The 11,461-nt window shown below is 64.0% G+C and overlaps 1 protein-coding gene across 3 annotated transcripts in view; it reads right to left on the minus strand.

The window, feature by feature from the left end:
• The window catches only part of KCNH3 (potassium voltage-gated channel subfamily H member 3), a 16,329-nt gene extending 5,182 nt beyond the window's left edge, over window positions 1-11,147 (minus strand). Inside the window, exons 1-11 of one of the 3 annotated variants that reach the window (XM_072798123.1) lie at window positions 10,977-11,147; window positions 9,311-9,544; window positions 8,735-8,869; window positions 7,768-7,901; window positions 7,091-7,334; window positions 6,561-6,718; window positions 6,269-6,476; window positions 2,861-2,971; window positions 2,240-2,518; window positions 1,846-2,045; window positions 1,375-1,624 (exon numbers count right to left, since the gene is read on the minus strand). In XM_072798123.1, coding sequence (XP_072654224.1) covers window positions 1,375-1,624; window positions 1,846-2,045; window positions 2,240-2,518; window positions 2,861-2,971; window positions 6,269-6,476; window positions 6,561-6,718; window positions 7,091-7,334; window positions 7,768-7,901; window positions 8,735-8,869; window positions 9,311-9,544; window positions 10,977-11,052 — 2,029 coding nt within the window. In that variant the 5' untranslated portion in view covers window positions 11,053-11,147. The remainder of the gene's footprint in view (window positions 1-1,374; window positions 1,625-1,845; window positions 2,046-2,239; window positions 2,519-2,860; window positions 2,972-6,268; window positions 6,477-6,560; window positions 6,719-7,090; window positions 7,335-7,767; window positions 7,902-8,734; window positions 8,870-9,310; window positions 9,545-10,976) is intronic. The other 2 variants (XM_072798125.1, XM_072798124.1) reach the window with 2 other exon arrangements.
• Window positions 11,148-11,461: the final 314 nt, after the last annotated feature.

Consider the following 11,461-nt stretch of genomic DNA (forward strand, 5'->3'; position numbering starts at 1 on the left):
CAGAAGAGCAATGTGTGACAGCCTCCGGCCTCCCCTACCTCCAAGACCCCCTTGACGGTACTTCTTTTCTCTGTTGGGTGATCACCCTCCTCAAGGGAGAGGGGAGGGACGCACAGAAGCTGCTGGGCATCTGGTCTTAATTCTCCAGCTTGGGCAGCCCGGATGGCTCAGTGGTTTAGCGCCACCTTCAGCCCCGGGTGTGACCCTGGAGACCCGGGATGGAGTCCCACATTGGGCTCCCTGCAGGGAGCCTGCTTCTCCCTCTGCCTGGGTCTCTGCCTCTCTCTGTGTGTGTCTCATGAATAAATGGATAAGATCTTTGAAAAAAAAAAATTCTCCAGCTTGATGAGAGCCTCAGCCCCTCCAGGTGTCAGCCGGCTCCACAGTGAGTCTACAAGCCCTCGAGGATTCACCTCCCTTCCATCCCCCGGGCGGGGCCCTCCGTTACCCAAGCAGAAAAGAGTTCCCACCCGAGGGGGTCAGTGCTGACAGCCTCCCCCAGCTGTGGAGCCCCGCAGCCGTTTCCCAAAGCCCCGTGTCTGTGTCCCGCCACCCTGAAGTCATGCCCTTGCTTCGGACACAGCTGGCTCTCCGTGGAGCAAAGCACCAGAGGGCACCGTGAATGAGGCCCGAGGTTTAGGGTTGGTGGAGTAGGTTCCAACCCCTCCTACCAATTCATGAACCTCTCCAAACCTTCCATTCCTTCCATGCGAAACAGGCACAACACCAATACCTCTGCCATGGGTTTTGTGAGCTTTGTATGACCTAAGGGCCAGCCCTGCTGTGACACTCTTGGGACCAGCACTGTTGGGACGTCCATTCCATAACTGCAAGCTCTTCTTCCTTGACCAGGGACTTGACCCATCTCCACCTCCTTCTTTTGCCAAGAAGGGAAGTATATAGGCAGAGTCTGAGCCCTGCCGTCACCTACTGGGGCCCCGGGCCTGCTCTGCGATCAGCCAGGAAGGCACAACGGCCCTCACCCCGGAGCGGGCGGAGGTGCCCCACAAGCATAGGCCTCACCGCCCCTGGCAGCCCTGCCTGAGTGCACTCTCCAGCACTGCCATCCTCTGCATCTGATTTTCCAGAAAGTGCTGCCCCCCCTCCATGGTGGTCCTGCACTCACTCCGGGAGGCTTGAACACCTGAGGATAGTTCCCCCTCCCTGAGTTCCCACCTGGTGGTCACTGGGGCTGCTCTGAGCTCTGCCCAGGGCTCCCCAGGGCTCCCGAGTCCACCCTGGCTGTTCCCCCCCGCAGGAGGCCTTGCCGGGGGTGGGGGGGTGGGGGGGGGCATCTCTCCGGGTTTCTGCTGATGGGGCCCTGGCTCCACCCACCGCCCACCGGCCGCTGCCCCCTCTCCCGCCCTCACAAACCTAGGATGGCAAGGACAGTGCCGCCCTTGAGCACCTCCATGGAGCCGGAGCAGACGAAGTAGAGGGCCTGGAGAGCGTCCCCCTGGTGAATGAGGTACTCGCCGGGGGTGCAGAAGGCGGGCCGCAGGGCCAGGGAGAGCGCCCGCAGGCAGCCGCGGCTCGCCGCCTCGAACAGAGGCAGCTGCAGGACCTCCTTGTGCAGGTGCATGGCGATGTCTGCGCGCAGCTCGTCGGGGAGGCTCTGCAGCAGCTGCGGGCGCGCGGGGGAGCTCAGTGGCTGCGCCCCTGGCGCCAGGGGGCCGTGGGGGGCCCAGGCCGCGCGGAGCAGGTCAGCGAGGGGCGGCCGCCCCCCCTCCGCCGTCCCCGAGCCTCGGCCTTTCCTCCCCGCAGGCCCTGGCCGCCCCCCGCCCCGCACTGCCGTCCCCCGGGCGGCCGAGGCCACCCTCTGCGCCCTCCCGCGAGGCCGCGCACCTCGGCGGTGTCGATGCCGTTGTTCACGGCCCAGGTGGCCTGGAAGTACTCGAGCATGCGCTGCTTGAGGGGCTTGGGGATGCGGTGGATGCGGATGTAGTCGCGCAGGTCACGGGTGCGGCTGTGGTACAGAAAGCGGCGGGCGTACATGCGCTGGATGATGGCCGTCACGTTCCCAAACACCACCGCGTGCATCAGGGCTGGGGAGGGTGGCGAGAGGGGGTCACCTCCGGGCCGGCCTGACACCACGCAGGGCGCGTCTGGCCCGCCCGCCGCGTGGCCTCGAGTCCTACGGCCCGGTGGCTCCCCTGGCCCTCGTCCTGTCCTTGGTCCCCCCAAAGCAGAGGAGCCCCTCGGGAGGGCCTCGGGCCGGGGGCGCGGGGCGCGGCCTCACCGCCGATGAGCATGGTGCAGATGGAGAAGATCTTCTCGGTGTCCGTGTTGGCGGACACGTTGCCGAAGCCCACGCTGGTGAGGCTGCTGAGCGCGAAGTAGAGGGACGTGATGTAGGCGCTGCGCAGCGACGGGCCGCCCAGGAGCTCCAGGCCCGTCCCGTTGGCCTCCCCGGCCGCGCCGCTGCAGTTGTCCTTCTGGCCCGAGCTGTTGCCCGCGGGGCCCCGGCCCACCAGGTAGTAGGGGGTCTCCAGGCGGCGGGCCAGCTCCTGCAGCCAGCCTGCGGAGGGGGCGCGCCTGAGCAGGGCGGGGGCGCCCAGGCGGAGCCACCCCCCGGACCCCCAGCCCTGGAGACCAGCGCCAGCGAGCTGTCACCTCTCCAGCTGGGGTGTGTGGGGCCCGGAGCCGAGCCGCAGGCATCGCGCCCCCTGCCCCGTGGCCGGCACGAACCCCGGGCCCAGCTGGGGCCCAGCTCCCCTACCCTGCGCACCCACACTCCTCTCGCCCTTGCTCTCACCTGCTCCAGAAAGCCCTTCACCCCCACTCCTCCCCACAACCACACAAACCCCCGACCCCACGTACGAGTTCTCAAGCACGCCAACGTGGACGCGAGCATACGCACCATCAGGGCCACAGACGTGCTCCGCACAGCTGAGAGGTTGAGGACACACACGTGTGAGCACATTCACAGGTGCACAGCCACAGCCACTCACACGGAAAAAGCCTGCGCGCACTTGGGAGAGAGACAAGGGCACACAGGTGCTTGCACTCGGACACGCAGGTGGGAGAGGCGAACACAAGCACACGTGTGAGCACACTCAAAGGCCACAGACAGGCAGGCACCTGTGCACATGCAGAGGCTCCGGAGCACACATGCGGACACGGGCCCAAGTGGGGAGTGTGCCAGCCTTGCCGTCAATCCCACATCCTCTGGCCTGGCCTTGGCAGGAAGTGGGGCTATGTACTGGGCTCTCGCGGGAGCCGTGGCTACTCAGAGTCACTCTGGGCCTAGCTGGAAGGTTGTGGGAACTCTCGGGTGTTCGATGGGGGATCCTGGGGTCCACAGGGGTCCCAGGGGTCCCGGCAGAGCTGGGAGTCAGGGGGAACAAGAGAGGGAGGGCCGGTCTAGAGCGGAGGCACAGAGGCCAAGTGCAGAGGGGGCTCAGGATCCCAGGCTGCAGTGGAACTCCCCTCTGCGGGCACTGCCCCTCCCACCTGGACCACCCAGCCCCCTGCTCCACACTCTCCCGAACACCTTACACGCACTGCTCCCACCATCTCCACACCCCTCCTCACCCCGGACCCATTCATTCAGCAATCCCACAAGTATGTGCCATTTGATGGGGCTCAAACCAAAGTGCTGTGGGTTAGGGCTAGAGGGCTTCCTGGAAGAGGGGACATTGTTGCTTCATCTCAGAGGATGGGTAGAGTTTTGATTCAAAGAAACGGAGATAAAAAAAATTTTAAAAAAAAATTAAAAAAAAAAAAAAAAAAAGGGGGGATCCCTGGGTGGCGCAGCGGTTTGGCTCCTGCCTTTGGCCCAGGGCGCAATCCTGGAGATCCAGGATCGAATCCCACGTCAGGCTCCCGGTGCATGGAGCCTGCTTCTCCTTCTGCCTGTGTCTCTGCCTCTCTCTCTCTCTCTCTCTGTATGACTATCATAAATAAATAAAAAAAAAAAATTAAAAAAAAAAAAAAAAAAGAAACGGAGAGAAGCTTGGTCCTGATCTAGGGAAAGGCCATACTGGGCCAACCCTAGGGATGGAGACAAGTGCAGGCCAATAGCTCCACTTAGCTAGAATGTGGGGTTCACACCGGGGGCGTCAAACTCTCGGCCAAGGAATTTGGGAAGATGTGTTAAGGCCTGAGCCAAGGTGAGGACCCACCCTTGTAACTCGGGGTGTCCTGTGAGGCTGCATGGAGTGTGCAAAACTCTTCAGCCGCTATTCAGTTGCCAGGAAAGGAGAGTGGGGAGCCAGGGGTGAGAAGCTGGAGAACGACGGGAAGGTGGCAGAAAGGCCTGGCCTGTCTTAGCTCGGGGACATGGGCAGCTCCTGGAGCTGGTGGTGTGGGGAGGCTGTTCTGGAGGCCTGTGGCTTTCATACTGAGAAATGCCGAGTGATCACCCTCGGTATTTAGCACGTTTGAAAATCTAGCCCATCTCCACTGGGCTCATGGGAATCAGGGGACAGGACTCCGTCCACACTATGGCCAGAGGAGCAGCAGAACCAAGGCAAGGAAGCCAGGGGAAGGCGCCTCCCGCCAGAGCTGGACCAGGAGGGGGCGCCTCTCCCCCTCCAGACATCCCTCCAGAGCTGGACTCCGGCAGGTCTAGGTGTGGCTCTGACCTCGCTGGGGAGTAGTTTCTCTGGAGAAAGGAGTAGGTGATGATGTGACGGACTTCGAAACTCCCCTAATGTGAGCTAGTATCAGCCCCAAATAGAATGAAACCTCTCAGAAGCTTAGGGTTCAAGGGTGCAAGAATGAACATGTGTATCCGCAAAGCAGCCTGCCTCCACTTGCCCGTGTTCTCCATGGTGGGACTCAGAGCCCCTCCGGGAGCCAAAGGTACTCTGTCAGCCGAGCAGCCCCTCTAAGGTGGTCAGAACCACAGGAGCCACCTGGATGCATGACTCGGAGCATCTGGGTCCTGTTTGGAAGCAAACTGACACAGGGATTTGGTGTGTCTCAGCCCATTTTGGGATCAGGGCCATACAACACCACTATCTCCCAGCCCACTGACTGTTTGCTGGGTGGCCATGTGACCCCAGAGCCGCCTCCACCACAGCCTCCCTCTGGGAAGGGCAGGTGCCAAGGAGCTGACACTGCCGGAGCATTCTGGTTCCATGTGCTCAGCAACTAGAGCTTTGGGGAATACCCAAGTGGGCCTCTGGGCCACACACCAGTCTCCATGGGCTTGGCGAGGGAGAGACGATTTGCAGGAGCCTCCTCGGCCCTGGGAACGGATCGGAGCACATTTCTAAGGCCCACCTGCACCTCTGATGATCCCACCAAGGAGCAGATGGTTCTGTGAGGCCAGCTGAGCAGCTGGCTTGTTGCCCACGGATGAGAACAGGCACTCCAGGCCGGTGGGGAAGCCACCAGAAGGCTGGAGGGCTTGGGAGGAAGAAGGTGTGTTTGGTTTGGGAGGCTCAGGGTATGAAGAATTGGAACAGGCTTGGAGTTAGGGGAAAGACGGCAGCTGAGATGGGCACAGTGGCACCAGTGCGACCACAGGGGACAAGGGGAGGGGAAGAGCAGGGCCGGGGCGAGGAGGCCGGCAAGGGTGGCCTTGCTCAGGACAGAGAAGTCGAGAGGTTCAGTGGAGCGTGGTGAGCGGGCTCAGGAGCCACAGGACATCGAGGAGATGAGGGTTTGGCCCCCAAAGTTCCCCTGTGACCTGCCAGCTGCCATTCTGGGTGGAGAGGTGGGGGCGGGAGCCTTCCTGGCAGGAGTTAAGATGTGGGTGGGAGGAGAGTGGAGCGGGAGTAGAGGTGAAGACCTGCGGGCGCGGAGAAAGGCTGGTTTAGGCCTGGGGAGCGGAGAAGCCGCTGGGAGGGACGCGCCTCAGCCTCAGCGGGCAAGGTGTGGGCACGGGAGGGAGTCCGAGAGGGTGGGTGGGGGCCGAGCAGCAGGCATGGAGGTGCTCCCAGCTGGGCGGGCCCGAACCCGTGAGGAGGCCTCGGTGGGCGGACAGGACGCCGCTGGGCAGCCCGCCCGTCCTCACCACTACGCCTGCCCGCTAAAGAACGGTCTGCCTCAAGGTGGTAGCTCTGTCACACTCATGCGGGCACACGCGCACGCACACACACACCAGCCCCTGCATTCTCCACACTAACACACGCCCAGTTGCCCGGATGCCCCAGATACACACGCAGAGGCAGACCTGCACACACACCCGACTCCTTGCATCAGCCACACACACGCACGTGGACTCACGTTGCCCTGACACACCCACACCCCAGGAGCAGCACTCCTCCGGCACATTTGCGCACGCGCACGCGCCCCAGCCCCCCGGAGCGTCCAGTACCGATCTCGGGCAGCTCGGAGGCACTGCTCTCAATCTCCCGCTGGCCGATGTAGAACCAGACACAGGCCACCCAGTGGGCGAGCAAGGCGAACACGGCCATGAGCAGGGTGAGCACCACGGCGCTGTACTGCGAGTAGCGGTCCAGCCGCGGGAGCAGGCGGAGCAGCCGCAGCAGCCGCACCGTCTTCAGCAGGTGGGCCCCAAAGTACTGAGGTGGGGGAGACGGGGAGGTCACCCCAGGGCCGGCCGCACCCACTCTGCCCGGAAGCCCACCCAGCCCAGCCACACTGACCACATTGACCTTGAAGGCATGTAGCAGGTCAAAGGGCAGCGCCGCAATGACATCCAGCAGGAACCAGGTGGTGACGTAGTGGAGGCAAATGGACTTGGGGGCAAACACCACCTGCCCCGACTTGGACACGAACGTGGTGCGGAAATTCAGCACGATGTCTGCAGGAAGGCCGGGTGGGACTCAGCATGGGGGCGAGGAGGAGCCGCTTCACTGGGCACCTGCTCAGCGTCTGACAGTGTCCTGGGCCTCCTACCATCTTCCCCCTACCATAGAACTCTAAGGGGTGGGTGTTGTCTTGCCTATTTGATGGAGGGAGAAACTGAGGATGGGAGAGGCTACAATCGGCTCAGGGTCATGGGACCCATTAGCAGTAGAGCCACGTTTGGAACGTAGGTTTGATTTCAAAGCCCACGGGGTCACAGATGGGGGAAGGGCATGGGGGACACTGTCGGAGGCACAGGAAGCCATGTGGACTATCGCCCGAGGGGGGCCTGGCACAGGGTGGGGTAGGGGGCCCAGGGCACACGTACCAAGAATGAAGAGGACCTCCACGGCCAGGTCGCAGATGCTGGGGGCACTGCGGGCTGCGCTGGGCTCCCGGGCCGTGCTCACACACACACTGTAGGGCACGGTGACGGCCACGTAGAGGGTGGCGAGCAGGATGAAGCCGTCCCAAGTGGCCCTCAGTGCCCCACAGTGCAGCAGGATGAAAGGTGACTTTCGGATGGCGGCTACTTTGTACTCAGGCAAGTTTGGCTTCTCCCCAAACACCCCCTGAGTGAGGCAGGGCAGGGTGGGTCCGGCCAGGGAGGACAGGAAAGTGGCAGAGGCTGAGTTTGGACAGGGTCTGGGACAGGCATCCACCTCCTTCCTCTCCCTGCAGACTCCAAGCAACCTCTGCCATAGGCCCTAGAGTCCCCACGTTATAGAGCTGAAGACTAAGGACAAGGAGGGGCCCTGACTTAGCTGAGGTGGCCCCCCTGCTTGGGGGAGAGGCCGACAGTGATCCAAGGCTCGTCTGACACCAGGGCCAAGACTGATGGATGAGGCATCTGAGCTTCCCTCCCTCAGTCATGACCCCCACAGTGCTGGTGGGATGTGGGTGGTCCCCTGGACACCCTCTAGGGTGGGCTTAGTTCTCCCCCTCCATCTCCTCAGCTTTGCCCCTACCCTGCCCCCCAAACACACACCCTTGTGCGCAATCCACCTTATTGAGCTTGTGCTTGCCCTTGGGCTGCTTCTGCAGGTGCCCGGACAGGTGGTAGAGCACAGCCCGGCTCCGCCGCCGATTGGCATTGAAGCCTTTGGATCCTCCCCGGCCATATCGGCGCCGGCCACCCCCTGCAAAAGAGGGGCCCGTGAGGATGATGAGGGGGGGGAGTGCCCACATACCCTAGTCAGGATCTTGGGTGAAGGACACCAGTTGCTGGCCCATGGGCTGCCCTGACTCATTGACCAGTTGGTCTGTTTAGAGTTGGGGCTCCAGGACCCTCATTTCTAGAGGCACTTGCCAGCCCCAGCAATGGGCAGTCCTGGGGGTGCTTCTAGACACTCCTCCAAGTGCGCTTCCAGGGGCAGGAGGTCTGGATCAAGGCAGAGGCAGCAAAGGATCTTCCCAGGGAAAGGCCTGAGCAGGGAGTGGAGAGTGGTTCCCAGGGCTGGGGGTGGGGAGCGGGGAATGGAGCGTACCCCCAGCACCCCCAGTGGCAAAGCCAGCTTCTGATAACAGCTTTCTGGGCTGGCCAAAAGCTTCCGCCAGCCCTGGGAGGATGCAGGAGGGGGAAGGCCGCAGGGACTACAAGCAGGCTTTGGCCAGGGCTGCAAGTCAGGTCTGTGGGAGGGAAAGGAACCAGGTGGATCTGTGCTCAGCCCCACTAAGGGCAGGAAATGGTACTCCACAGCACTAGTGGAATTCGGCTGCTTTCAGTTTCTTAGTAAAGATGACTTTAGAACTCCAACTCTGTCTCAACTAGTCTATTTGGAAACAAGCTTCCCATACCTGGGCAAATGGAAATGAGAGCAGCATAAGCCTCTCACCCAGCAAAGCAGGAGTCAATGGATGCAAGGGGGCGGGGGGACCCCCAAGCTCAGACTGGGTGCCAAGGCCCCACCCAGGCCTGCGGTACCCAACAGGCCAGCCACAGCAGCTAAATCAACAGCCCCAAGGCACCCACCTCTCTCCTTCCAGTTGTCAGGGCCCCCTCGGTTCTTGGTGTCAGTGATGTCCTTGTGAGAGACCAGGAAGAGGGCCACCTCCCCTTTCTCATTCTTTATGGGTATCACATCCAGGAGACACCAGAACGGGAGCCCTGGGCACAAAGACAGACTCAGCCCAGCTCCTATTCTCCACCTTGCCCAAGGTGACAGAGGTCCCGTGCCACCCCTGGCCAAGACACAAGCGGGATCAGGGCTTTACTGGGAGGGGGGCAGCAGCCTGGCTCCATCTAGGACAGGGCTTGATGGAACAGGGCAGGGGAGGGCAAAGGAGGGCAGAGAGGACCATCAGACGCGTGTGTTCACGGATCTGTCCTGCTGAGGTGAAGACACTTTTCTGCTTGGGTGAGAAACCCAAGATCGGAAATTGGGGAGAGGCTGAGGCTGAGGTAAGGATGGGAGAGAGAAGCCAGGGGCAGTGGCTGGGGTGGAGAAGGAAATGGGGGGGCGGGGCAGAGACAGGGGCAGCAGATGGAGTGGGTGCCAGGCTGGGTGAGACCTCAGAAGTGAGCCGGTCTGGCCAGGTGGCCCCTCACCGCTCTTCCGGTACAGGATCAGCTCAGCCTTGAACTCCTTGTGCTCATCCAGGGCCTTGCGGATCTGTTGGCGGACAAGCTCACTGGTGTCTGGCCCATAGAGGAAGGAGCAGGCGCAGCCCCGCTGCATGACCTCGGCCCGGGAGAAACCCGTGAGGTCGCAGAAGCCATCAGAGCAGTAGACCACGGGGAAGAGCCCCGCCACCTGGGCGTTGCCCAGCACGAAGTTACTGTCTGCAAGAGAGCACCTCTCAGAGGCGGCCTGCGGGGAAGGGGCACTCGGTCTACCACCCCTCCTTTTCTAAATGCCTGCAACAAAAGGGAGGGAGTCGCAGAGCCCAAGAACCCCGTGCATGTGCGTGTGCGTGTGCGTTCCAGCCTGGAGGTCAGGGCAGGCGCTATTTATAAACAGGAATCAGTGTGTCACCTGTGTACCAGCCCCGCGAGAGCCCCCTCCTAGCAGCGTGTGTATGTGTGCATTCAGGAATCAACACACGTGAGTCCTGAGGTTGGTGAGTGCGGCCCCGTGTGGGAACTGTGCCCTCTGGACGGTGTCCAGAGCAGCCTGGGGGAGGGGGCAGGGGTGGCGATGCCCAAGGGAGGACTGTGCACGACCAGCCCTTCTCCTCCCTCTGCCTGGTGCACTCCCCAGCTAGGTGCCCAGGTTGGCTGTCTGGCCCCTCGGTCCAGGCCACCATCCATTCTGCACTCCCTGTTCGAACCCGGCTGCCTGACCTGGCTCAGGAATAGTGAGTGAGTGTGATGGAGAATGGGGGTGTAAGAATGGTAGCTGAACAGCGCTGCCTGGAGCCAGGAATGTATTGGGGAGTGGGGGGCACTGAATCAGCAGGCTGCAGGAGCCAAGCACAGGGCAAAGCAGATGGAGAAGCCAGTGTGTGTGCGTGTGCGTGCGTGCGTGTGTGTGTGCGTGGGGGGGGGGGTTGCTCAGTGATGGGCTCCCACCCCCCATCAGGAACGGCAAGACCATGGAGGGCCACAGGCGGAGAGCTGGGAAGCCCCACTGGGGGTGAGTGTGAGGGAGGCGGAGGCGGGAGGGGGTTTTCACCACTTTCCGGGTGTTCGGAGCCCTGCCGGCCCGCAGCCAGGAGCTCGGTCACCTGCTCCAAACTTCCCCAGTCTTGGGGGGAGCACCCCAGCCTGCCCTTGGGGGTCTGCAGGGGCTCTGTGGGCTGGGGCTGGGGCTGGGGCTGGGGCTGGGGCTGGGGCTCGGCGCGGAGGTGAGCCTGGGCTACCGGCGCCCCTGAGCCCGCCTACTCTAGCTCCCGGGCAAACCGCCCTCCTCAGGGTGTCTGGACCCCGGTGTCCGGGTGCCCCTGAGCGCCGCCCCTCTGCACCCCCCCCCCCGCCGCTCCCCTGCGGGCCGGCGCCGGACCGGGATGCGGTGAGTTAGGCTCCCGGTCGGGGGCCGCGCCCTCCCCTCGCCCTCCGGGCCCCGGGCCCCGACCCGCAGGCTCTGGCCCTTTCGCCCCCCGGGGCACGGCCGCCCCTGACCCTTTGGGGAAGCGGCGCCTGGAAGGAGACGGCGGTGCCGCCCGAAAGCGGGGCCGCGGCGCAGGGAGGGGCGCACGGGGGCGCGAAGGGCCAGAGGCCGGCGCGCGGGAGCGGGGCCCGGCAAGGGGGTGCTCGGGGCGGCGGTGGGACTCACGCGTGCCGTCGAAGCGCGTGGCGATGGTGTCCAGGAAGGTGTTCTGCGGCGCCAGGAGTCCCCGCATGGCCGGCATCTTAGGCGCCCGCGGCCTCCCGCCCCATCCCTCCGGGGCGCGGGGGCTCCGCGCCGGGGGAGGGCGCCCTGCTCGGCCGCCCCCCGCCGGGCCCCGCGCCCCCTAGCGCGGCCGTCGGACGCCCGAGCCCCGCCCGGGTTCGCAGGCCGGGCCGGCAGCCGGCGCGCGAGGGGGCGTCCCCGCCGTCGGGGCCCCGAGCATGGCGCGCGGCCGCCCACGAGCCCCGGCCCCGCTCGCCGCCCGCCGCCCGCCGCCCGCCGCCCGCCGCGCTCCCCGCACCTCCCGCTCGGGCTCCGCGCGGCGCCGGGCTCCCGCAGCTCCCTCCGTCTGTCGGGGAGACGCGGCGGCCGCCCGCCCTCCCCCCGCCCTCCCTCCGGCGCCCGCCGCCTGCACCGGGGTAACCATGGAG

Source organism: Canis lupus, chromosome 25, assembly GCF_048164855.1.
Source record: "Canis lupus baileyi chromosome 25, mCanLup2.hap1, whole genome shotgun sequence".
Taxonomy (NCBI): domain Eukaryota; kingdom Metazoa; phylum Chordata; class Mammalia; order Carnivora; family Canidae; genus Canis; species Canis lupus.